This window comes from Artemia franciscana, chromosome 2, assembly GCF_032884065.1.
Source record: "Artemia franciscana chromosome 2, ASM3288406v1, whole genome shotgun sequence".
In the NCBI taxonomy this organism is placed as follows: domain Eukaryota; kingdom Metazoa; phylum Arthropoda; class Branchiopoda; order Anostraca; family Artemiidae; genus Artemia; species Artemia franciscana.
The window spans coordinates 15527890-15555548 of NC_088864.1; the positions used below are offsets into that span (position 1 = coordinate 15527890).

The following is a 27659-nucleotide window of genomic DNA, read 5'->3' on the forward strand; positions in this document are numbered from 1 at the left end:
CCTCGCTGAGCTCCAAGATTTTCATAGCTTTCTTTTATGTTTGCCTAAAAAAAGGTAAAGCATAATAAAAAATTGTCGACATCAAAATTGCTCAGGCCAAGAAACTAAGCTAGGAGAGCCGTTTGGACCCTCCCCCAAACAGTTTATCCAGAATCTATTGATTTTTGCGTTTTTTTTTCTATTATATATATTTTCTTGTGTACAATATGCATGTTGTTAATTTTTAATCAATGTTATTTTCCCCCAAAATTAACCTTTCTCCCTTTGAATGGCCTGTGTTCAATTAAGATCAAGCATGCACACAGAGGGCCTTGGGCCTATTCTAATTTATAAAGTACAAATATTCCCAACCTCTTTTTCATATATTAGCATTTTTTACCTCCCGCTCCCTTTCCAAATATTAGCCCTATAAAATAAATTCCAGCATTAATGTCGGATAAACATTAGTAGTTTACATTGCATAAATTATAGCACCAGCATTGACAAAATGGATAAGACAAGAATAAAAACTGATCTTTTTATGAAGCAAATATAATCAACAAAATGACAAAACACGGCTTATCTGTTCATGGTACATGATTTGAGACTGAAGAGCCTACAGATCTTAGTACTTTTTGTATCCATCAATATTCTCATTTTATCGTCAAATTAAGTATAATCAAGACTATAAAACATGGTCGAGCTATGTGATATTACAAAAAAGTATTTACACATCCAGAAGGACTGGAACCCCTCCCAAAATTTCTAGTAAAAAATTTCCAATATTTTCAGAATTATTGGTTGATCCCTGTCCGTACTCACACATTATACTTACATTGATGTAGTCATATTCTTGCTCCACATCGATGAAATCGAAGAACAACGCAATGGCTCGGCCTTCTGGTACAGTTATCAGATAACCACAACCGCTTACAGAGTCTGGATAGTTGCCAGGGTAGCCCGGTGAGCTGACTTCTCCAGTACTGGTCGTAAAGACTTCACCACACTAAATAGAAACAAAAATTCTGAGCAAACTTTAACATCTCTCTTTGTAGCGAGCGTTTTAGTCAAATTTTATATGGCCGGCTGTTTCATATTGCTAAGCAAATTTTGGTAGGAAGTTTACTGATTAATAAAAGTTGACAATTATTAGGGGGTTTCGAAACAGAAATGTCTTATCAAAGCGGTGTGCCACTCTGAAAACATGAAGGATGGTTGTTTTTCTGTGGAGCCATCTTTTCTCAGTTTGTAGTCTTCCATTTCTTTTACTGCATGACTACTTTTCGGAACTAATTTGGTTTTCGTCTGTGTATAATGCTGTAGCGTTTTAATTTTGAACTTAAGATCGGTAGTCTTTGCACATTATTGATAACCCTTTGGCGATTCCGCCTGTCTTTGGCTATTCTTTTAAGCATGCACATTGTGCTGCAGACCAACACTACTGTTTTCTTAAATTTTTTGTGTTTTGTTTTGGTCCGTGGATTGTAAACGGCAAGATAAAAAAAAATAGGAGTTTGGCCGATTTGAGAAACAGGGAAAAAAGATCTTCAAGTTTAAATGTTTCTTGTAACTATCAGAATATTTTTTTTGTGAGGGAGAGTGGAGGTTTCAGGAGCCTTGATATTTACGCATTTGGAGGGAATAGCTGGACTTCAACCAAGCTCAATGGAAGATGAGAACTTTGTGTCTTAGTTTTTATTTCTGGTCGTCTAGACATAATCAGACTTATGCGCGAGGAAGAGAGAAGGGGAACATTTTGCCTTTAAGATATCCACTAGAATTGGCCATTAGATCACAACCAAAACTAGCAGGAAGATAAAGATTAGTATTCTAGTTATGAACCTTGGGGATCAGGACCCAACATGAACACTTTGGGAGAGGGTCCCTAAACCCTTGTCATCGGGACATTTAACAGAAGCGGCTGCCGGATCTTAATTAGATTTGGTGGAAAGAAAAAGTAAATGTCCTAGAAGCGTTTTCTAAGAAACTGAAACTGAATATGATCACTGCTGTGTAAGAGGCTCCCTTAAATCTCGTGATCAGGACATAGGCCGTGATCAGGACTTAGCAAATACCGACAAAACTTGGTTGACCATTAGAAACAGTGTTGTATTTATACCTTTTATGGGACCATGCTCTATTAGACCTTTGTAGGCAGACAGCGTTTCAAATTTCTTGTTATCGTGGCATCTACTAGAATAGGATGTAGAGTGTTAATTAAACGTTCTTGAAATTAAGAACAAGTGTCCTATGCATGTCTTTTTTAGCTCCAGACTCAACCCTACCTCTGTGGGAAATATATCAGAGAATCTAAATTCCTTTAATTCCAACATCCAAGAGAAATAATTATCGAATTTCTTCAACAAAAACTAATGGAAAGTCAGAACTGAGGTCAATGCTCAACCACACTTCTCGGGGCAGGAGTGGGGGTTATGAATTAATTTCATCCCAATGTGTCCCTAAAAAAGATAGTCGGATGTTAAACAAAGCTGAGGAGAAAAAAGAGGAAGCATCCTATTTGTGCTCATGGGGGTCCATCCCTGATACGACCTCTCAAAGGATCATAAGAAGGAGGAGTTCTTGTCATGACAATTCCTACAGAAAACGCCGTCATTTATTAGCCATATTTAATGAGGAGTATAATCCAGTGTTGTAATTGGGCTTTTTAGGAGTCCAAGACAAATTCAGTCTCAGAGGGGGCAGGAAAAAAAATCCTTGAATTCTTCTCATCAGCCAATCTGCAAGAAAGGGACGGTGAATCCTAACCACACTGGAAGAGAAGTAAGATCTATGTCTATGTTGTGCCTTTTGTGTGAATGGATACAATCTGGCTTTTGCAATGGGCGGGTTCGGTAATTTCCAGCATTGAGGACAAATGCCGAAAAAAATAGCCAGATTTCAACGAAATTTGGTGGAAAAAGTACGGTTAATATCCACTTTGTACCTTTTCGCGGTCTAGTCAGACCTGGCGTTTGTAGGAAGTGAGGGTTCTTAAATCCTTGTAACCAACGAACCTACCAGAAGATATTGTCGGGAGTAAGCCAAACTCCATGAGAAGTAACAGCTAGTGTCCTCTGTGTGCCTTTTGGGAGATAAAGGACCAATCAAGGCCCCTGCTGAGGTCCTTAAATTCTGGTCAGTGGCGTACCTACCAAAAGAAGCTATTAGATCTCAAACAAAATTGATCAGAACTAGTATTTGATGTGCTAGTTCTGTATTTTTCAAATAAAAGACCAATCCGACCTCTGTAGTGAAATTGTCCCTTAAAATTCTTGTCATCAGGATATCTTACAGGAGGTGGCATCAGGTTTTGATATGCCTTAGTGGGTAATAAGAAATAGTAGTCTTGTTGTACTTTAAGGATCTGAACCTGGTTTTAAGTTTGTAGGGAAAGTAAGGGAGTCCATAAATTATTGTTGTCAGCACATCAACCATGAAAGGAGGTTGGATCCGAATCACACTTGGAGTAAAGAAAGAGCTTATGCTCTAGTTATGGTTTCTTGGAATCCAAGCCTAATTTGACCTCTGCGGAAGAACGAGGACTCGAAATTCATGTCAATAGAATATCTGTCAGAAGTGGTTGACGGGTCTCGGCCAAACCTGCTGCAATATATAAGCAAATGTCCTAGTTCTGCTTTTTGGGGAGTCCCGTTTCGCTGAGAATTACTATTCTTCACATCAATATCATAACCACCCAAGTTGTCAGATATGAAAGTAAAAATAGGTTGTCAGATACGGAAGTAAGAGCTAGGGACCTACTTAAGTAATTTTGAAACTCTGTCCTCGCCCTACCTCTGTGGAAATGGGGGAGGGTACCTGACTTCTTGTAATCAGGACATATACTTAAACAGGTTGTCGTATTTTTATTCATTTTAGTGGAAGGTGAGTTTGCCTAAACGTTTTACCAGTTCACGGTCCTGATTCGACCTATACAGAGGCTTTGATTGAAAGATTAAATGAAAAGATATAGTGAAAATAATGCATGAAGAAGTGAATGAATTGCTACCGTATAAGTACTTCGTTTAGGAAGCGTCCATCTCTGCTTCTGGCTGAGGTTAGCCATGCATGAAGCAAACCGCTACTGCACCAGTGTCAATAACTAGAGTGTCATTAAACTTAAAAATAGAGTTTAATCAAAAGGGTCTAATTAATTTTCCTAGTATTGAGTTTCCTTCTAAGTAGCCCATGACTTTTAAAATTCAAAATGTTTTTTTCAGATGGAAAACGATATTCAACTGAAGATATTTGCTCAAAATTAATTGGACGGGGCTCAGGAGATGGGTACTTGTAAGGTGGGCAATAGTATTGACTGGGGATAGATCGAGTGGGATTTTGGAAGTTATCATTACCAAAACCAGCGTTGGTATAATACTAATAAAAATAAGATGAAAAATAATGCGGTTGCAATTATAGGTAGGTATACACAGTATACCTACCTATAGGTATAGGTATATATAGGTATATATAGGTAATTATATATAGGTATAGGTAATTATAGGTATAGGTATACACTGTTATAGGGAAAGGAAGATAAAATGGGAGAGAGATCAGATGCCTAAAAAGTTTGTTTTCTTCAAAATATCTGGAGATTTCAACACATTACCTGGGGTTTTTCAGAACGTTTTCTAAGGGGGGGGGGATATTATTGGACGATATTATGTGTATATAATAATAATAATGCTACTGTAATAATTATAATAATAATAATAACGACAATCCAACAATATGAATAGAAATGGATTACCTCAGTAAATGGCTGAACATGTTTTAGAGGGGCTGGCTTTTTTGCTGGAATTGCAGATATTACAGCCAAAGTACAAAAAAGCAGCGACAGTATTTTGATCATCTTGACAAACAGACTAAATTATATGACAGCGTTTTCTTCGAAAAATGTCTTATCTGATGTTTCAAAGCATTCTAAGCAAACATACATTATCAAAAGTTTGCTTAGTTAAGCTAACATACTTAAATATTTTTTTGTCTTCTAGCGTGAGGGATTCCATAAAATTCCACTTGTATGATCAAAGATAGTAGCAAAGGTTATGAATAATCAGAATTTGCTTTTACTAATCAGAATCTATTTACTATACATTTTACTGTGGTACCGGTTAAATTACTGTTTTAAAAATAAATGGTAAATTAGACATTTAACAGTATTAGCAAAACAATCTAAATACCAATATATTCAGAAGCTCGTTAAGCATCCGCATAATCGACAATTAAACATTAAATAATCGTGGACATAGATGCATACGGTGGTTCTAAGGATATGTTCTAAGTTGGAAAGGGTGAACTTATTCGAGAAAAACAACAACAAATTTGCTGGTAATAAAGATCCATAGAACACGCCGCTTATCGGATAGGTAAATTTAACCTCCCTAATCTTTCTGAGTAGGTTTCTAAAAACAAAAAAGGTGAATCGAAATCCTATACAACAGGTAATCTTGTCCAGCCTTTATCAAACAGTTCGTGGTAACGAACTGTAGTAAGGAGCGACCCGGCTCAATAGTAAACGAAACTCTAAAAAACGGAATTTCGATACTAAAAGATATATCAAAAGAATCGGATTTTTATGCTGATTTTAAATATATAAGTTTCATCAAATTTAGTCTTTGTCATCAAAAGTTACGAGCCTGAGAAAATTTGCCTTATTTTGGAAAATAGGGGGTAACACCCCCTAAAAGTCATAGGATCTTAACGAAAATTACACCATCGCATTCAGCGTATCAGAGAACCCTATAGAAAAAATTCCAAGGTCCAATCTACAAAAATGTGGAATTTCGTATTTTTTGCCAGAAGACAAATCACGGGTGCGTGTTTATTTGTTTTTTTGTTTTTTTTTTTTTTCCCCAGGGGTCATCGTATCGACCAAGTGGTCCTAGAGTTTTGCAAGAGGGCTCATTCTAACGGAAATGAAAAGTTCTAGTGCCGTTTTTAAGTGACCAAAAAAATTGGAGGGCACCTAGGCCCCCTCCCACGCTCATTTTTTTCCCAAAGTCAACGGATCAAAATTTTGAGATAGCCATTTTGTTCCGCATAGTCGAAAACCATAATAACTATGTCTTTGGTGATGACTTACCCCCCACAGTACCTGGGGGAGGGGCTGCAAGTTACAAACTTTGACCAATGTTTACATACAGTAATGGTTACTGGGAAGTGTACTGATGTTATCAGGGGGATTTTTTGGGTTTGGGTGTGGGGTTCAGGGGAGGGGGCTATATGGGAGGATCTTTCCTTGGAGGAGTATTTCATGGGGGAAGAGAAATTCAATGAAAAGGGCGCAGGACTTTCTAGCATTACTATAAAAAAAAACAATGAAAATATAAACATGAAAAAGTTTTTTCAATTGAAAGTAAGGAGAAGCATCAAAACTTAAAACGAACAGAGACTATTACGCATATGAAGGGTTCTAAAAATGCTTTAGCATAAAGAGCGAGGTATTTAGGAGGAGATAAATACTTCGCTCTTTATGCTAAAATTTTTTTAAATAATTTCAACTATCTATTCTACGGCCTTTCTGATTCAGGGGTCATTGTTAAAGAATTGGGATAAAACGTAACGTAAGTTACGTAAGTTATGTACGTTTGTTACGTAAGTTAATTCTTAAGTTACGTTTTTTTTTTACTAATAAAAACGTTCGTTAAAAATTAAAAGATCTAGTTGCCTTTTTGAGTAACCGAAAAATTGGAAGGCAACTGGACCTCCTTCCCCACCCCTTATTTCTCAAAATCGTCTGATCAAAACTAAGAGAAAGCCATTTAGCCCAAAAAAGAATTAATATGCAAATTTCATTTTAGTAATTTATGTACGGAGAGCCAAAATCAGACATGCATTAATTCAAAAACTTTCAGAAATTAAATAAAAAAAACAAGTTTTTTTAAATGAAAGTAAGGAGCGACATTAAAACTTAAAACGAACAGAAATTACTCCGTATATGAAAGGGGCTTTTCCTCCTCGACACCCCGCTCCTTGCGCTAAAGTTTGATTCTTTCTCGCAACTCTACTTTTTAAAACAATAAAAAACTTTAGCGCAAGGAGCGGGGTGTCGAGGAGGAAAAGCCCCTTTCATATACGGAGTAATTTCTGTTCGTTTTAAGTTTTAATGTCGCTCCTTACTTTCATTTAAAAAAACTTGTTTTTTTTATTTAATCGAGTAAATAACCAACATCACCAATTATCAACAAGTGTTAATAATAATAATGAAAAAAAAAGACCTGTAGTAAATGTAACTCAACGTCTGCAAAAATATGTGATCACAAAAAAGCAAGATATATTTCCCATGATGCGAGCTCAAATATATATGGTTTTATATTTCTTATCTCTTTTTATACAAAATGAAGGATATTTTCTAGGGTAGTTCCATTCAATACAGAGAGAAAACACGCAAATGGAAAGTGCCCAACACTAAATTTGGCCAAAGTAGTTACTTACAAGACGCGAAAATTGTAACACAAAAAGATTCAAATCAATCCAAATAGCTTGCAACACGTAAATGCCTTTGGGTGTTGCGTAGATAAGATTTTATCGAAAAGGAGGGGTTAATAGGCAAGTCAGAGCCTTCAATGGAAGTATTGGGAGGGGGGTATACACGAAAGGGCTCGAAATGATTCCGGCTCATTATAAAAAAGAACTTGGCAACTATCAAGGCATTTTTAGGGATGAAAAAAGAGGACAATAGGGATTAAAGTGGGAAGGGATTTTGATTGCCATTCATGATCAAAACATTTCTTTCCTCACGAATCAGAAACGGTTGCCAAGTTACCCTAAGAATCATCATGTTCATGAGCCTCGAAACTAACTTGCTCTATTAAACTAACTTGCTTTGCGAAACTAACTTTACCCTGGAGACGGTCCAGTTGTCTTTGTTTTTCCATTTTCTTTTTGTTCAAGCTTTCAGTTATTTTTATATAGAACAAAAAAAAAAGAAAAGCAAATTTAAGACTTGAAACAAGTAAATACAATCTGCGAGACTTCAGCTTGCAAGCTAACTCATTCACTTCTTCGACTCATTTGAGAGATTGGTGAACTTGCTCATCAGGTGCGACTTCCTATGTGTCTATCATCAGGTGCGACTTCTTTTATATGTCCTTTTCAGCCCTCTCTTTTTCATATCTTTCGTTTTTTTTGTCTTCTCGCAATCTCATGTTACTCTTTAGCAGGGACTTTGCTAAGGCGATGTCCTAGGAATCCTCTTAAGCAACCGCTCTCTGTAAGCGATCAACGACCTCTTTCAAGAGGGCATGAACAATTGCTCGCTTTTTTTTTCAAATACCAGTTTTCGTGCAATGATTCTACAAGTCTATTTTTTTCTTTTACAAGCTTAGCTTTTTTTGCTAGAGATGTCAGCTAGGTTTATCTCCCCTGCTTTCTCTTGGTCTTGGACGGTCTTGGTTTGGTCTTTTGTCTTGCTCTCCACGTAGTCTTGGTATTTTGACCAAGATGATCTAGGCAAAGTCAACAATTCTTTGAAAATCGGAAACCTATCGGATTTGCCTCCATATGTGTTCAATTCGTCAATCACACAAGGCTTCGTATTCAAGAATCTCCGACGGAAGCTTCCTGAGAGCCAAAAATCCCTCTCTACGTCAGCACTGCCGTGCGATAATGTCAACGTAGCTTTTACAAGCTTCGACAAAAGCGTATACTTTTGTCAACCAAAGGCATCCCTCATAGAGAAGATTTGATGTCAGTAATCGTCAACGCGTAATGGGGTTGGTTCTACTAAGTTCTCGGCTTGCAGCAATATCCACTCGTTTCTAACATCGTCAACACTTACTTCTACTGGGATCTCTTGAGCAAGCACAACTATATCTGATAGACTTCTAGCTTTTTCCTTTCCGTGGGATCCACACACCTAAGCGCCTCAAGAAGGCAATTAGAAGAGATGGGGTACTTCTCGATCAAGCGGTCGGCAGCTGCCTTGAAATGCCTTTCATTCCTTCAACGGAACCCTTGTCTTTCAGCAAAGGCAAGTTTCTAAGCATCAAACGCAAGCTCAACCTGCTCACCTACAATAGTGTCCTGCAAATAGTTGTCCGAGTTCTCAAGCAAAGTGGTACAAATTTTATCAGCAGACATGAGAATGTTGGGTTTCAGAAGTCTCACCAAAACAGTAACTTTTTCATCTCAGCATGAGCAGCGTGCACAAGGGGTTGCTCTCCTGAAACGCTGCTGTGAATTTCGTAAAAAGCTCAGACGATGAACACGCGAATTCGAGTTCTGCCAGCATATCTTTCCATTTTAGTTAGCTTACAATCTTGAAGTATTTCGCTGACAACACGACATTCTTCAAATGTTTCTTCGATGGCACACAATGCAAAAAATACTCTAAAAGGGCCCGCCCCTGAACAATCGCTCGGCGAACAGCAGGACCCAATGTCAGCAACCTTGTTGGGACATGCTGAATAAAACTGTTGCATGGGACGCCTTTCTTTTTCTGGCATTCTCGAAAATCCTCCCATCATGCAGGCCAGCCAAGGAAAAAATGCCTCAAGATGACAACAAAATCGGATGATTCCTTGCCGAATTCATGGAGCCCTTTCATAAATGCGTTGTGCACTACATGACTGTTACACGTTCCGATGTTCACAAGCTCTTTTGAAGACCTTTTCTTCTTCAATGCATTCATTTGCGACCATACCTTTTTATTCCCATTAGACCCCTCACTTCCTAACATTATTAGTCTTTCAAGAGGTGAATTCTTGCTCCCAATACATAGCATCAGTTTTTTTTTTCAATGTCCGCACCAGTAGCATGTCCCATGAAATAAGTCACCAGATCGCGGCTCACAGCTCGATCTCTTAGAGGACCAAAAGCGAACTCTAATCTATAGCTCTCTTTTCCTATACTGTTTACAGTTTCGCCGAATAAAAGAACAAAATGAGCTTCACCTGTGTCCTTCATAAGATTCTGTGTACAGAGTGCGTGAAGTCCATCAACTATGAAGTACACAGCTTGCTTTGCACTCATCGACATCCCGGGCAGTAGCTTACCAAGTACAATGGCTTCAGAGCAGCGTTGCTGTGTAAAAATTTTAATTTGTACCAAACAAAGCTCTAAAAATGTACTTTTTTGGGAAAAAATGTACGCAACACGCGCATCTTACTTCGAATAGTACTCTACACAAAATAAACAACCAGGGCAGGGAATCTGCACGTTTAGCTATTTATATATTACTAATGGGTCCAATCTTAAGCATAATCAAACAGGCCTACCTTAAGGAGGGAACCAAATGGGCCTTGTTCTTAGAGTTTTAAATTTAATGCCAATTTCTTGAAACAAACAGTTGAAAACATATGTTCACACATAATCTATAGAGTCCCTTCAAAGTCGCAAAGAAGAGAGAGAAACAAGTGAAGAGACATCAGTATTTTTAAACAATAAACAATGAAAAAATCCTAATTCTGGCTACCGTAAAAAAATTGCCTAATTTTGTTGCAAATGTGCTGAATTTGTACCAGTTTGGCAAAATTGTACTGAATTTTCGACTTCAAGAGAAAGTTGTAAAGATGTACAGGTTAGAGGGAAGTGTACTGAATTTGATACAATTGTACCTCCCACACCATCACTGCTTCAGAGATATCAATGATTCTATCACACGAAGCTGCAGTCATAGAAGCTTGCAAGAACTTGAGTGACTAGATGATTCCTGCTTTGTACGCAGCATCTTTGTCACAAAAAAATCTCATGAACTTTACTTTAATTGCTAGCTGATGGCTCTTTTGATGGGACTGTGGCCCAGGGGCGTAATTTTCAATTGGGCAAGGACAACTGCCCCCCTCCAAAATCCATTTTGCCCCCCATCCACCTCAGACTCCAGTTTGTCCCCCCAGCTGAAATTTAGATTCTGCAAAAAATCTTAATAAAACTAAGGTAAGCCTGCATAATTCAAGCATTCAGAGACACAGGTCAATTTTCTCTAGTACATCTGGCTTTACGGTACTTTGTGGCTTATTTTTCATTTTTCACTGTCATTTTCATTCGATTTGGGAAAATTAGGTCTAACTTGAACCCCCAGGATCTCAACGAAATTACGCCACTGCTGAGGCCTAGCAAATCCACACAATGTAACTGTAGCAGACTGAAATGGATCGCAGCCTGCTCCTTGTGCTTGTGTGGCAAAGAATGCTGATCCAAGGTGTAAAAGCCTTTGCAAAAGCTATGGTTTTTCCTGCATGTTTTGCAGTAAAAAGAAAACTCATCATCACATTTAGTTCACCACTTGTTCGCTCATCACTACACCATTCGTTCATCTTTCTGCCACTCGTGTCTTCTTTGGTTAACCAGGAGCGACAAAATTTGCAATTGCCCATTGTCTTTCCTAAATACACTTGGGAGATACGAAAGATAAGTAGGTTTAAGCGCAGCAGGAAAACCACTGGGTTCAAGATTTTTACCATCTGAATATTCTACCAATGGTACTGTTTGCTCGAGATGGATCTCAAGAATTTGTTTGCTTTAGCCTTTTGCTATCTCTTTTCTCTCTCTCTCTCTTTTTCTCTTGGCCGAGTCACATAGGCATCTGCCCAACTGCTTTTTTGTTTTGTTTTCTCTTATGTGACCGAAGAAAATCCTTTTCTTCTTACTAAATTACACGGTAGCAAAACGATACTGTTTTTTTTCACCACCAATGGTACTGTCCTCTTCTCACCCAACCTGCTATTAGTTTGTTAACTAACCTTTGGAGAGAAAGAATATATCAATTTGAACAAATTCATACTGGTATGGTTCCATTTTATGAAGCTACACGAAACTATCAATCTTTGAACGGTACCACTGTATGACCAATCCATCTCACCCACCCTATAAGTCACTTTTACTCTTTATCCTTGAACGGTACGCCAATGTGACCCATCTATCCTACCCACAATATAAGCAAATTTTATGACGATATTAGCTGCCTATGTTTATAACAGTTAATAAGCACTTTGGCCACAGACAAAATTCCCACTATTTTGTTGCTTCTTTCTGAACTGCGACGGCATACCCAAGAGACCAGTAAAACCGGATCGGTGGAGAAGCTATAATATCTAAAGAGGGTCTTTCAAACTTGTCATGCTTCAGTTTTCAAATACCATGCTCCCAAATAGGGATTTTTATGGACTTTTGTGGGAGTTGAGGGACTTTCTAGGGACTTCGAAGGGAAATCAGCCAAAAAAGGGACTTTAGGGGCTTTGAGGGACTACTTCCGAGCCCTGACATGATGAAATCCTTGTTTAATCCCACTTCAAATAGGTTCTTTCTGTTCTTCTTTTTTTTAAACAGTGCGTATAAAATATCGGAGGAAAAAAGCGAGGTGTATCGTTGCTGTCATGTCGAGACGTTATATCTAACATTCTAGTACTTTTTAGCTAATTACCAAAATCTACTTGCTAAACTGTCAAAACACGCAAACAAAAACGTGCGAATAAAAAATACACAGAACTAAATTCGGCCGAAATTGTCGCATACGAAGCGTGGACACGAAGACATCTAAAGATCCAAATAAAACCAAGCAGCTTTCGACACATAAATGTCGTCTGGTACAATATACATACGACTTTACATATATATAGGGGGGGAGGGTTGAGAGGCGTGTCAGACCTTTCATTGGAAGGTGGGAGGGGATAAACATAAAGAATTGTGGTACTTGTACGATATATCGACCATAGCAATGCGTACAAGTACCTATGTTAAGAAGCCATTTCTTACTTCATTATATGTAGAATAATCATAGTTAACGCATTTTGGATGCAGCCACGCTATCTTACCCTACCCCCCCCCCCTGATGTACATATAGATAGCCCAAATTATATATTTCCTATCTATTCTCCCAATGCGTCTCAGCTGTTTCAACCCGTGTACCTGTAAATTAAATCAAATGTGACGAAACAAAACTGGAAAAACAAGTTTTTGTTTTTCCAGAATAAAAAAAATATATAAAACAAGTTTTATATATTGTCAATGCACAATGCATTGGAAATATATAATTTTATATATATATATATATATATATATATATATATATATATATTTGCACATTAAGGGGGGAGAGAGAACAAAGTATAGCAAGGCTGCATACAAGACCTAGATAACTAATCAACGTTAAAACCTTTTAGATAAAAAGGTTTTCATCCCTATTTTGAACTGTTTTACTTGCTGCATACAAGATGTGTTAACTATGATTATTTTGCATATTATGAAGTAAGAATTATTGTCTTAACATAGGTACTTGCTGTGGTCTATATATCACACAATTACCAAGTTTTTTGTTTTCTATTCTTTTATTTTTATTCTAGTTCTTCTATTCTTGTCTCTGTTAAACTATGCTTACAAAAAAAGAGAGGTATATTGTTGCTGTCATGTCAAAAGCTTGTATATGACAATTCAGAACTTTTTAGATAATTACTAAAAACCATTTGCTTAACTTTTCACAAATTAAAGATCAGCAGGAGAATGTATATCAGGAGGATCACAGTCTGACTGAACTCAGACTGCCCTGGTGGTTCTTCAAATGATTTCATGCAATTCTCTCAAGAAAATCAAAGTGACAGTTACGAACTTTAGGAGACAGTGACATCGTGCCTTATAGTGGGGGGAGGCCCATTTCACAAAACCATGATTTTTTTTTAAATTGCTCTAATCTACGCGAAAGAAAAAAAATGGAAAAAGCGCTTAAAACCAAATTTAGCCGACACTATAGCACGTGATACGTGGAAACAAAGAAACTTATGCATTTAACTCCGTCCAAATAGCTTCCAACGAATATATAAAATGCGACCACTCTTGGTACGTCGCAGTTGGAATTTATTTAAGAAGGGGGAGAGGAGGAGGTTAGAACTTTCACCGGAACGAATTGGGGAAAGACTCCAAGAAAACTTTTTCTTAATAATATTTTGCATAAATTCTTCTGTTTCTGACTTTTTTTTCTACCAAATGTTTGATTTTAACAACCATTCTTTTTCTGGCTACACAGCCGTTCCTAGGGTTGGTGGTGCCAAGGAAAGAGTTACACACACCCCCCTCCTGACTCAAATATAAGCAAAAAAGTCAAACCAAAGTGAAAATTGTAATCAACTTGGGCAACCCCTCAACCACGGCACCGAGGCTGCTGCCCCACTTGCCCCCCCTCTTTTAATGGCTCTGTAGCTACACTATGTCGTAATTTACTTCTAAAGATTTCAAATCCTGAAGTTGTACTAGAAAAACATTTAAAAATCAAGTATTTTATTTGTTACATAGCTCAGCATATAAAAGCAAATATCAACATCAAGCTCTTCAACAACTGTACCACAAACCAGCAACTTCGGATATTTTCAGCAAAATAAAACACAACCTATACTCCACATTTCGAAAATTCAAAGAAAAAACACCGAAGATGCAAGTACTTTCAGATTCACTCGCATTAATTATATATATGTATATAAAGAATTGACAACCATTGCTTTTATTACCTTGCAAATTTCCTAGGCTGTCCGCTAACCAGTAATCATTGAAGGGTTCAAAGTGGTGGTATGTTCTGACATTCGTAAAGCAATATCCTAAATGTAGAATTTGTTTTTAAGCTCATGCATTGACAGACATTCCAGCAATTGCTGAAATTGTGTTAGCCTTTTTTTATTTCTTTTTTAAGAATATAGAAGTTGTTCCGTGCGAGGGAATAAAAAAGGTTCCAATTACTTTTAAACACAAAAGCGAGAGGGGGGCGTAACCCCCCTCCCCCAAATATTTATCCAAAGAATCTTCAAAGAAAGAAACTAGATAATATGGTCTAGCAGTGTTTCTTCAGAATCTCTTTCTTTGAAGGGGGGGGGGAAGATTTATACAACTTGCTATTATTCAAAAAAATTTATTATGCAAGTAAAGAAAAAGAAGTAGAAACAAGCAAAAAACAAAATAAGACAATCCTTCTCCTTATTTATTTTCATAGCAAGAGCAAAGCAAATCCATTTGGGTTTGTTTTGATTTATTGCTTTCAGCAATAGATATCGAGTTAATATATAGTTTAAATAAAGAGTTTAAAATAGAGTATTCTTAATTCTCACAACAAATTGGCCCTACAATAGTTTACTCGCCCAAAACAAATACAGCTGTGAATGGATTTAAACTTAGCTATTTAGCTTAGGGAATCAATATCTCAAAATCAACTTTTTTTTTATTAACATGCAGAGAGAAATCAAAACATGCAGAGCCGGTAAGCTTATTTTTTTCACTGGCATTCATATGAGTAGATATAATAAGAGCCAATTATTCGGAACCGGATTTTTAGACAGATATTTACGAATATTCAACATTTCTATTTCGGCATCTTCGATTGGTACTTGTACTTTTTTACATTCACAAATAAAATACTATTTTAAAAGTTGATTAATAATTAAATAATTAAACAGCAATGCTACAATCTGTATTGCTGTCATATTTTTTTGCACACATTGTTAAATATCATTAAAAGAAAACATTTCCTAAGGCTCAACCGTCTAGTTTTGTTTCTCCTCACTTACAAGAAACAGCTAATTTCATAAAGGAAAACCGAACTCTATATGACAAAAGTTTAAAATTAATCTAACATATCAATCATCTATACAAAGAAGAAAAAAATTACCCAAATATCAAACAAAACAAAGTTTAAGCTAAAGCACTTAAATGAACGATAACAGAAACGAAAAATGTGAGTCAAAACGATTACAAAGTAAAAGGAACACAATTTCTAGAATGGCACTAATGTATATATTTGGCATTGTTCCGGAAATAAAACTAACATTAAAGTAGTATAAAATTAATAAAAGCATTAAACTACAACAAGGGTGGAAACTACAACTTTGAAAATACAAATTTTCAATTTATGAATTATTTATTATATTTGTTCCCATCGATAGTGAATAAGGAAAAAAACTGCTAGTTCTTGTAGGTTATTTTAGCCTTCTTGTTCTTGTAAAAGTCACTGCCGAACGTCAATGAAATTTCCAGAAATAGTTCTACAGTCAGAAACCAAAAGATCGAGAAAGGCGTTTTCAAGGTCATACCCCTGCTCCTTCTCTGGTAAGATCACAAACTTCCCGAAAAACTAATATTGTTTGCGCTAGGTGATGAGAATTTCAGAACTTGACATAACAGCCTAAATTGGGGTGCAGAAAGGGTGCTCGAAACTGCCTCGACAAAGCATTCTATTTTTTTTTTATCTATTATTAGATTTTATTCTACTATAAGATTTATTGAGACTGTACTGAATGCATAAACCCTGTGCCTATTAGTAGGATTGTTGCGTAAATCTTCGAGCCAAGTTGATTCATTCACAGACTAGACTATCTAGAGATAACGACATCCCAAAAGTCAAGGAAGTAAAATCACAAAATCCTTTTGTTCTTACTAAATTACACAGTAGCAAAACGATACTGTTTTTTTCTTCCCAAGTTGAAGTTTGATTACCCGTCACGTCCATGCATAAATCTTCTTTGTGAATACAGTTATAAAACAGATTACAGATATAACACAGAATACAGAGTTGAATACACCATGTACAGTAATTTAGCACAGATTATATTGCTGATCCCTTCCTATACTCGAAAAGAAACCCAATCAGAGTTGATTCATAGGTAGATTAGTGTTTCATTAAAACTTACAAAAACCTCACAAATAGGCAAGGAGTGGGTTTTCTTCTGGAAATCTGAAAAGAAACTAAAATACATCACAAGAAACCACCTTCCTCGGTCACAACTTGGTTTTAAACCCGCTTCTAGAAGTTTAGCTAACATAGGAAAACAAATTTAGGCAGAAGACACTTAAGACTTTAAGTTAGGTTAAGCAACCACTTTCGGTCACAACCTATTTTTATATTTCAAAGAAAGTAGTTGACCTGGATGAATGAAACTTTCATGTATAAGCTGAAATGTCAAATCGGAAATTCTTTAAAAGCTTTACTCACCTAGCTCAACCATTAATCTTTAAAATATTAAAGGTAGCTATTCCAGAAAGTTTGCTTTAAGCAACTGAAGGCGTGAATAAGAATGGTTTTTAAAACAAGTTTTTCGGCACAAAATTGGATCTACGTGATATTGTCACCACTACAAAGAAAGTTGGGTAACTTCCCCTATTCTGTCACCATCATCAATGATTGCAAAATATTACGAGTAAAATTTGGACTCTACAGAACATGTGATAATGGCGACGAAAAAGGGCTATGAAGAATTAGTGCAACCGGCAACACTGGCTATGCATATTCAATTAGACACATATTCGTCCAAAAATAAACAAAAAAAAAAGACTTTTAAATATATAGACTTTAAGATTTCTCTAAAAGTCCTCGTTTCTCACAAAATTCTTATTACGTTCAAATAATGTAGTTTCTAAATACTATGCTTGACAATGTATTGATTTAGGATTTTTTGTAAAAACATAATAATACAGTAATAAACTACATTAAAACCAAGGTTTATATTCAAAACAAAAACAAGGAAGAAATTAAACCATATTAAACACAAGGAAGATACGTATTTCCAAGAGGATTGGAATTCATTCAGGGTTCAAACCTAAATTAAAGAGGACTTAAATCCACAGCCATTCTAGAATTAATCCAACGCCTTGACTATGAAACCAAAAGTGTTTAAACATGGCTATTAAGAGCGGGTTTTATACAAGAAGTCCTTTAGGTCACTATGCTTGTGTCATATGAAATAGATTTACCATTATTAACATACTCTAATTAGGAGCTTTGAATTAAAAGAATCTCAGTTTTTTAATAGTGAGCATTTATAATAGTGAAAAAAAGTCATATTCAATAATAATTGAAAAAAAGCGATACTCACACCAAGATCGTGTTTTGTGACGGCTTTAAGGGTAAGACAATTTGATTTTTTATCACCAAACTACTAATACTTTTTACTTATCAACCGGCTATTTCAATCAACTGCACCCACTGCCTCATGTCTCGAGCGGTACCGCCTTTTGCAAGGCAGCACATCAAACACACAAAACGCGGCATGCTTGGACTTGCAATGAGAGGAGACATCCAGCACTGGACACTTAAAGAACCGTTTCACCAACCCGCTACGGTCTTACTCAGCACATTCTCCACTGATTTTATCCTGAAAACGCGCCTACTGAATCACTTTGAAGGAATTTAAGAGGCATCCCGAAAGGACGAAAAAAAAACCTCAGTAAAAATGATGTTGACTAGCGGCGTTTAAGTCCACATGTTCTAGGCCGGCGGGCTTCGCAAATGGTGTCAAAACGACATAGAACTCAACTTATTTTCGTTTTTCCGTCACAAGCATTAAATTCTCAGACGAGAATCCCAAAATCATGGTTGACCTTACTATGCAAGGAATTAAAAGAAGGAAGTACACACCCTCCCCCATTAATTTGAGAAAAAAAAATCAATTGCTAAAAATTAAATTATTCAAAACTGAAACTCCCCTTAGTTTAAACTATGAGAACTCAGATAATGCCAGATTCCTCTCTCTTCTAATTTAAGAAGAAGCAAATTTGATCCAGACACAAGGATATGAATACAAAAACACTAGTTCTAAAGGAAGCTTCTCCTTGTCAGCATGCATTAGTGGTTTATTTCGAATTGTCACAGAGTAATATAAAATAGTAATAATCAAGGCTCTTCGTTCAGAGGTGCTGTGGAGGAGGCAATTGTCTCTCTAAAGTTTGAAAAAAAACTGTTTAGGGCATTTACATTGCAAAAACAATCGGAAAAATCGCCCTTTCTCCTAAATTTAAAAGAAACCTCTTTTGCATCTTCATAAAAAATCTGAAAAATTACTCAATCCCCCCCCCCTACATCCTACATTTTAGTGGCATCTCCTTCTTTTTTAAAGATTACACCCTGAATACAATAAATGTATACACCCTGATAAGTGTGCTAGAAAAGAGCAGGCCAATATTTAAAAAAAGCGTAAATCTAGACTGCACCTTAAACATTCTCCCATTTTGGCGCATTTTCCCCAAATTTCCTATGAGGCGTTCCGATTTTCCAGTCTTATTTCAACGAAACTATATAACCATTATAATAAATTTATTATAAGTTGATTTGTGTACTAAAAGTTTAAAATCCACTCGAATATTTTGTTGTCTTCAAAAAAAAAGAAAAGAAAGTCTTTCCACCTCACTGCACTGTGCTACCTATTCAGGAAAATATAACACTATTAAGGATTTTGGGAGACACACTAAGCAGATAATTTCCTATCTACTTTACAGAAATGTTAAATATCCAGCCTTGCCTCAATATGGCTTTACAACCACAATACGGAATAAATTTGTCTACATTTGGTCTCAATTCTGTCTCATTTATGTCCCTTGTAACCACAGCTTAGATACCAATATAAAGTTATGAAAACTCGATTTATTTTTGGGACACAGTGCGCGGTAGCGAAGCTAGCGGCTGGAGACAGGAAACTGGTATTGGTATCTAATTGGTAACAGGAAACTGGTATTGGTATCTAAGCTGTGTATGCAACAAAACAAAATTGCGTTCCCGCCTATGGTGTTGTAGTACGATCTAGGCGTCGGAACACGGGCTTGGAGGAGGCGCCAAGTTCATGCTTTGTACAAAAAGCTTCTCATGGGAAACATAGGAGTTTTCATAACTGTATTGGTATCTAAGCTGTGCTTGTAACGCGCAGTGTCCATTCTTTGCTAGGTATGTATGTTCTTTGCCTATAATCTAATCAGGCAAAATATAATAAAAGCGGTTTTACAACAAGCGGCAAAAAGCTGAGTGGGGTTGTTATTCCATTTTTTTTTCTATAAATTTGAAAGCAGTAAACACCCTCATGAGTGTAAGTTTTTCACAGAGTTTATATGGCAATTGTCAAGCTCGTATTTCTCAAATTTGAAATCACAGATCTATTTTGGTTAAGAATTAGCTTCACTTTTCCCTCGTTTTTTGATGCTTCCTATAACTGATTTCAATGCTGCGCCCAGGCTTTCTAAACTTCTCTGAGGAGTTGTTGCGCTCAGCGCTTGACTGTTACGCGCCCGTGACTGACCATGAGCGTCCAAACACTTTTGAAACCTTAACTGGAAAGAAAGAGAGAGGGTAAAAAGTTTTATATTACAGGTTTTGCTTCCAGCGCTTTAAGAGGATAAGTGTGTGAGCGAGAGACTGACTTTTTGACAGAAATATATAACATTTTCTTGGCTAACATTTTAAATTTAAAGTTTTAAACAAGACTTGAAAAACGCGGGAAAAAAAACAGGGAATGGTTGGACGGATGTAGATTTGTCTATTGGCGTTTTAAGAATGTACGAATGCGAATGACAAGCTTTTTTTTTTTTACAGAAAATGAAGAGTTTTCTTCGCAGTTCTTTTTTAATTTGTTAAAAAAGGACGACCAAAATAAAACAATTTGTTATACTAAGCCTAGAATGAGCATTTCAAGTAAGACACGGTGAGCATAAACTTCAATAGCATTTTTTTTTCGTCACATTTGCTCTTTGTTAGAAAACGATGCGTTTTTTTAGCAGATAATTTCAATTTCTAACCAAGGACGATCAAATAAAACATTTTGTTAACATTTTATTTCTTGGCTAACATAACATTTTCTTGGCTAACATTTAAAATTTAAAGATTTAAACAGGACTCGAAAAACAGGGAAATGGTTGGACGGACGTAGATTTATCTATTAGCGTTTTAAGAATGTACGCAAGCGAACGACGATTTTTTTTTTTTTTTTTACAGAAAATGAAGAGTTTTCTCAGCAGTTCTTTTTTAATTTGTAAAACAAGGACGACCAAATGAAACAATTTGTTATACTAAGCCATAAATGAGCATTTTAAGTAAGATACCGTGAGCACAAACTTCTATAGGATTTTTGTCGTCAAACTTACGAAAATATATTAGTTGGACAGACGCAACATTTTACGAAAACACGCGTGTGAAACGCTCTTCGTTAGAATTAAATAAAAAAAAAAGTTTTTTTTAACGGAAAGTAAGGAGTGACATTAAAACTTAAAACGAACAGAAATTACTTCGTATGTGAAAGGGGCTGCTTCCTCATCAACGCCCCGCTCTTTACGCTAAAGTTTGACTCTTTCTCTTAACTCTGCTTTTTAAAACAGTAAAAACCTTTTTGTATTTTGTATTTTTGTCAGAAGAAAGATCACAGATGCGTGTTTATTTGTTTGTTTTTTTCCCTAGGGATAATGGTGTCCAGAGCCATTCATAGGGTTTGAGGCGCCAGGAGAAAAATAATTACAGTGCCGCTTACTGATTCAAATATAAGTAAAAAATGCCGAATCAAAGTGAATAACTGGAACAAAATAGGCAATTCCACTGCCCAAACCACAGCACCCAGGGCAACTGCTCAGGTTGGCCCCCTAGTAAAGCCTCAGATGGTATCAAACCAACAGTCATCGAAAATCGTGATAGTGCTCATTCAACCGGAAATTAAAAGTTCTAGTGTCCTTTTAACTGACCAAAACTATGGTTGGGAAGCTAGCCCCCTCCCATGCCGCTTTTTTCCAAACCAAAGTATAAAAATCTTGAGAAAAACATTTTGTTCAGCATAGTTGAAAAATCCAACATCTCAGTTTCTGGGGATAATATGACCCCAAAGCCCCAGAAGAAAGGGCAAACGAAATAATCCCTTGTTTACATATAGTATTTGTTATTGGGAAATATACAGACATTTTTTCATGGCATTTTACAAAGGAGAATTTTTCGTTGGAACGACAGTTTCCTGGTGGTTTTCCCAGGAAATATTTTACATGGGGGGACTTACCGGAATTCATATAAGGAATTCGTTTTATTTGTCTTACTTTCTCTTTGGCGACTCAATTTTACATGTGGAGATATTCCGCAGGTATTGTCCAGGTAAAACTTTCTGCAGAGCTAGAATTGTCTGGGGTGACTTTTTCGTGGGGAGGGGATTTTCCAAGAGAGAAATTCTCCGTATGATAATTATTTCGGCAGGGAAAAACATTCCACTGGGGGGTGTGGGTTTCCAGAGAAAAGATTTACTATGAGACATTAATAAAATAAAAATTTTCAAATGAAATTAGCCTAAAGAGAATTTTCAAGGCGGAACTGTTCATAGGAAATTTCCTGGGAGAATTTTCAGTGAGGATGAAAGTGTTCGGAGGGATTTTTTAAGGGGTGGGGGGTAACGCGATATAAATTTAACATAGAACAATTTTTACGTGGAGGGTTTCCACGGAGGAATAAGGCGGATCCTCCAGCATTTTTTGAAAAACAATCAAAAGTTAAAGGAAGAAACAAACAAACTTAAATGAACAGAAATTATTTATTATATGAGGGGGCTGCCCCTCATCAATCACTCAGTATCTATGCTAAAATATGACTTTTGTTCTTATTCTTTAAGAACGGCTCCTGAAAAACAAGGGCTGTTTCTTTGGAATAATAAGCTTTCTTAAAGCACTGAAAAACTTTAGCGTAAAAAGCGAGGGATTGAGGAAGGGATGGTCTACATCACATACAGAACAGTTTTTGCGCTCGATGTATCGACTATATAATCAACTGTATCAAATTAAAAATGCAATTTTTTTGTTTTATAAATCTAATCCTTCTTTCAGGAATGAATATTGATGCAAACGTTTTATTTGAAAAAATTTATTTTTTTTTTCTTTAGAGTACCTATCTCTGAAGCACAACAAAAAAAAATTTGTATGAACGCACAATACGGGGTTTATCAAAATAGGTACAGGCTTAATAAAGCTGCATTTCGTGTTGTAAATTTTGGCAATTCAACCTATGTTGGAATAGGTAAATTTTTCGCAATTCATATAATTGACCTGCCAATAAAGTGAACATACCACTCGATGCCCTTTTTTATTTTCTTTACGAATATAATAATCACTTCTATTGCAATTTCAAATTTAAGCACTTTTTGACCTAACCTAACTATAAATAATTTTAGCGCTGAGAAAACGTTGTATTATTTTATCAAAAACGACCGAAAACGCATACTTTAATTGAAAATTCGACGTCAAGGAATAAGAAAACGGCAGAATAAAATGTATTTATCCAACTTAATCTTCGAAAATCAGTGCTTGTGGATTATATATCATTGAAAAAACGGATTTATAATGAAATAGTAAATTTGAGACCAATGTTTTAAAGTTTGAGACCAATGTTTTAAGCCTTTTATATACCCCATATTTTGGTCATTTTTAATAGCTCAAAAAATGCTTAAATTTGAATTTGCGATAGAAATGATTATTATATTCGTAAAGAACATAAAAAAGGCATCGAGTGGTATGTTCTCTTTATTGGTAAGTCAATTAAATGAACTGCGAGAAATTTACTCTGGAATATATTCTATGGATTTCGGATTTCCATTGACGTAAACAAATCTCTAAAATCTGCTTTAGTCTATACTAAAAAGTGACTCTACGACAACTAAGATTCTTCTGTCGAAAGTAAGCAAACAAAGCCTTAGAAGAAACACGTTTCCATTCACCTTACGATAGCGCAGAGGAAAGAAGTGTGCCTGTGGATCTCAGGTGCACGATTTCAATCCCGCACGTCGTAAGGAAATAGTATGCAAAACAGGCTTCCTTAATTTTTTTTTAAGATGGTGGATTATTTATAGAATGTTGGTCGGACAATTCTTTCTTAAAAAAATTTACTTTGTAAAAAAAGATATACTCGGGTATATGAAAAAATAATTATTTGTTATTCTGAGTTTTAGAGACACCAAACTGGCTTCCCTGTAAAAGTGATAATGAAGTATTTTTCAAAAATATTTCAAAACTGAAATATTTCAAAATATCTCAATTGAGGAGAGGAGTTGTCTCCTAGATCTTTTGTCCCCTCCCTTTGATCGATTCAAGTTTTTTTTTTCAATTCGGAATTTTCAACGAAATATATCTTTATTTTGTTTTCAAAAAAATACAAAATAAAATGTTCAAATCATACATTATAGAAATACAATCTGATGCTCTCTCTGTTCTCGTGAATTGATACTATTACTTTCAATTTTATTCTTACTAGATATTAAACTGGTGCTTTTAATAAACTGGTCTAGTTTAGTAAACTGGTCGTTATGCAAAACACGTTTTATAAGCTAAAAAAATCCGTTTCAGAGAAATCTCTATACCGAATATTCATCCTTAAAAGATATTAGAGGCAACACTTCAGCATTGCCTATAGTAAAGAACCGTAACCACTACTGCTGCACCAGCCATGAATTTAGGCTAAGAATAGTAGCTCTTCACAAGGAGACATTCTAGAACAAAAAGAAACACATTTTTTAGATTGCTCATTTATGCTCATTTTCACAGTTTCATTAGCTTTTTCTGGCAATTCACATCCAGCTTTCCACTAATGGTCTCATATAGCCCTAAGCTATATAAAGAAACTAACCAAAAAATGTTGGAATTCTTACTTTAAAATATGAAGCAGTTATAAATGAATCATATTTCCTTGTTCTTTTTTCATTTTATATGGATTTTCACTATAGCTGGTCTTCTAACTCGCTCACATGTTTAATGTCGTATGTCTTCTAACCGCGTGTATCTTCGCTTTTCATTTTTGACACACAGCCGCTGTTCTTCTAACCGCATGTGTATTTGATCTTCATTTTCATTTTTGACTCGCTCACATGCTTGGTGTCGCATGTCTTCTAATTGCCCACGTCTTTGTTCTTCTTTTTCATTTTTGACATGTTTGTGGATTTTCATTGCTTCAGGCAGTTTAGCATTGGCCTTTGCGTTAGTTTGATGGTCCGAAATTTTGTTTTTTAGGCCTTTCAACAAATCCATATATATAAAAATAAGTTGTTTGTCTGTGTGTCTGTCTACTGACGTCATGTTTGTGTGTCGACTGACGTCATGTTTGTCAACTGACGTATCTATCTATCTATCTATATATATAAAAATAAGTTGTCTGTGTGTCTGTCGAGTGACGTCACTGTCCGCATATGACGTCTGAATTATTTCATCGCATACCAATTCAAAAACGAATGTATTCAAGCCGAAGTAGCTCAGTTATATAACTACCTGTGTTGGCGCAGTGGGTTTGACCTTAGCGTGGTAATACGGGACCCAGAGATCGAACCATGCTGCAGGAATGCACGACAGGGCCGACGCAGGGACCTTAGTGTCAAGAAGCGTCGTTAATCCGATACAAATACAAATACAGTAGCTCAGTTGGTAAAGCGTTATGTTCCAGGTTCTAGGTCCGAGATGTTCCAAGTTCGAACCTTGGCTTCAGCATTAATACAAAAGAAGAAAAAAATTTAAAAAAGATAAAAACTACAAAAAAAACTAAAAAGAAAATACTAAAAAAAAACTAAAAACTAAAAAAGTAAAAAAAACTAAAAAAAACTAAAAAAAGGTAAAAACTACAAAAAAAACTAAAAAGAAAAAACTAAAAACTGAAAAAGAAAAAAAAAAACTAAAAAAAGGAAAAAAACTGACAAATAAAGGAGAAAAAAAAACTAAAAAAAAAAATAAAAATAAAACAAAAATAAAAAAGGTAAATGTATTCAAGCCGAAGTAGCTGAGCTGGTAAAGCGTTATGTTCCAGGTTCTAGGTCCGAGAGGTTCCAGGTTCGAACCTTGGCTTTAGCTTTAATACAAAAGAAGAAAAAAAAACTAAAAAAGCTAAAAAACTAAAAAAAGGTAAAAAACTAAAAACTAAAAAAGAAAAAAAAGAAAAAAACTAAATAAAAGGTAAAAACAGTAAAAAAACTAAAAAGAAAAAAAAACAACTAAAAACTAATAAAAAAACTAAAAACTGAAAAAGAAAAAAAAACTAAAAAAAGGAAAAAAAACTGAAAAATAAAGGAGAAAAAAAAACTAAAAAGAAAAAAGAAAAAAACTAAAAAGCTAAAAAATAGGTAAAAACCAAAAAAAAACTAAAAAGAAAAAAAGGAAAAAAACAAAAAATTTATTTCATCATATACCAATTCAAAAACGAATGTATATACAGACCGGGACACAGGGAATATAAATGACGACCGGGACACAAATGACGACTGGGACGTGTGTCGACTGACGTCATGTTTGTGTGTCGACTGACGTCATGTGTGTCGACTATAAATGACGACTGGGACACAGGGACACAACTACAACGGGGACGCCGGGGGGCACAGGGGGATATATAAATGACGATGGGGACACAGGGAATGTTTGATTAGCAATCACCATCAACAAAGCTCAAGGGCAATCAATAGAATAATGATGTATAGATCTGAATACGGATAGTTTTTCCCATGGACAATTATATGTTGCATGTTCAAGAGTCGGTATATTCAGCAGTCTAATACATCAGCCAAAACACTTTAACAAAAACAATTCATTGCCTGTTACACTGAGCAGAATTAAGAAAAAAATTATTATAATAATAACAATAGTAAACATAGACAACAGGCTAATTACTGCTGTCTACTTGTGTTGTATCACTTAACAAGCGAGGGTATAAAATACTCTCAACCCTATCATGAGAAATCAAAACCTGAAAAATAAAAGGTCTTTTCTTCATACCTCGAAGGTGATTTTGGGGACGGATGGGAATATAAGGTGAGAAAGATAAACCATAAAACTGATGATCAAGAAGAGCCTTCAGTCCAACCCTTCTACACAAGTTATTCTTCCTCCCAACTGGAGTGGTTTGTCGATTTCAGTAGTTTGCTGCGGTGATTAATGTCAGATAGGAAGTCTGAATTCATCGTAAAAATCTTAACAAGAGCCACATTTTTTATTTCTTGAGCGAATAATACTGATTTCCAGTATTATTTAAGAAAAAATCCATTCAACTCAAAACTAAGTACATAAAAGCATACATACATTATTCACCAAAACCATATAGTTTATTTAGTTACCTTGCAGGCCGCTTCGATTGTTTTGCAAAGAGCTGCCGACGAAGGCTCACAAACAAATACATGTGCCATGAACGTATCTTGTGCGGTGTGAACAATGAAACCACAGTGCCTGACATTACGGCCAATGCCAAGAAATGAAAGAAATCGAACACGGCTTTCAACGATAACGTTTTCTTCGTCCTGTAAAAAAGAAATATCAGTAAAACACTAAGAAGGTACGAAAATCAAGATAAAGCAATGTGGGAAAAAGCAGGATGTAGTAAACAGCAATACAGAGCCAGATTTAGACTTTTTGTGCAGGAGACAAAATCAAGCCCTGCTCAGAAATAAAAAGGAGAGAAAACGAAAAATAGAATGAATATTAGAATAAAATTATAGATTCACAGAAATATTCATTTTATTCATATTATTAAATTCATTTTATTCAAAATTCATTTTAAAATTAATATTAGAATAAAATTATAGACTCACGGAAATATTCATTTTATTTCTCTTGTCTTGATGAGTTTCATATAAATGAAAAATATACAAAAAATAAGTTCAATAAAGATACATATGAAAAAGTCAAAGTTATACACTTTATCGAAGTCTCTCTCCTCTAAAATGATAATGAATAAGGCATAAGTCGAGAAGAGAGCTTTTTGGAGAGATTAGATTGGGGGGGGGGGGGTCAAAAAGTGTTTTCTAAGGAATATATAGAATTTATTACTTAAAGAAATATGTTTGAAGCATGTTGTAACATGCGGAATATGTTCGTTGTAAAACTGCAAACATGTATAATTCACGGATCACCAGGAATGTATAGAGGTACTGGACATCCAAAAGAGCATCCGAAACTATTACAAGATGAATGTTAAGAGGCCCTTTACCTCATAGGATCACATGGAAATGTGATTGATCTCATGAGAACCC

At 35.7% G+C, this 27659-nt stretch overlaps 2 protein-coding genes across 3 annotated transcripts in view; both read right to left on the reverse strand.

The window, feature by feature from the left end:
* LOC136037798 (cubilin-like) overlaps positions 1-4882 on the reverse strand; it is a 34465-nt gene extending 29583 nt beyond the window's left edge. The window contains exons 1-2 of the mRNA XM_065720633.1: positions 4724-4882; positions 815-985 (exon numbers count right to left, since the gene is read on the reverse strand). Coding sequence (XP_065576705.1) covers positions 815-985; positions 4724-4825 — 273 coding nt within the window. The 5' untranslated portion in view covers positions 4826-4882. The remainder of the gene's footprint in view (positions 1-814; positions 986-4723) is intronic.
* Positions 4883-14167: 9285 nt separating this feature from the next.
* The window catches only part of LOC136037822 (protein Fe65 homolog), a 190539-nt gene continuing 177047 nt past the window's right edge, over positions 14168-27659 (reverse strand). For both annotated transcript variants that reach the window (XM_065720661.1, XM_065720670.1), the window contains exons 13-14: positions 26748-26927; positions 14168-19980 (exon numbers count right to left, since the gene is read on the reverse strand). In XM_065720661.1, the coding sequence (XP_065576733.1) occupies positions 19816-19980; positions 26748-26927 (345 nt within the window). In that variant the 3' untranslated portion in view covers positions 14168-19815. The remainder of the gene's footprint in view (positions 19981-26747; positions 26928-27659) is intronic.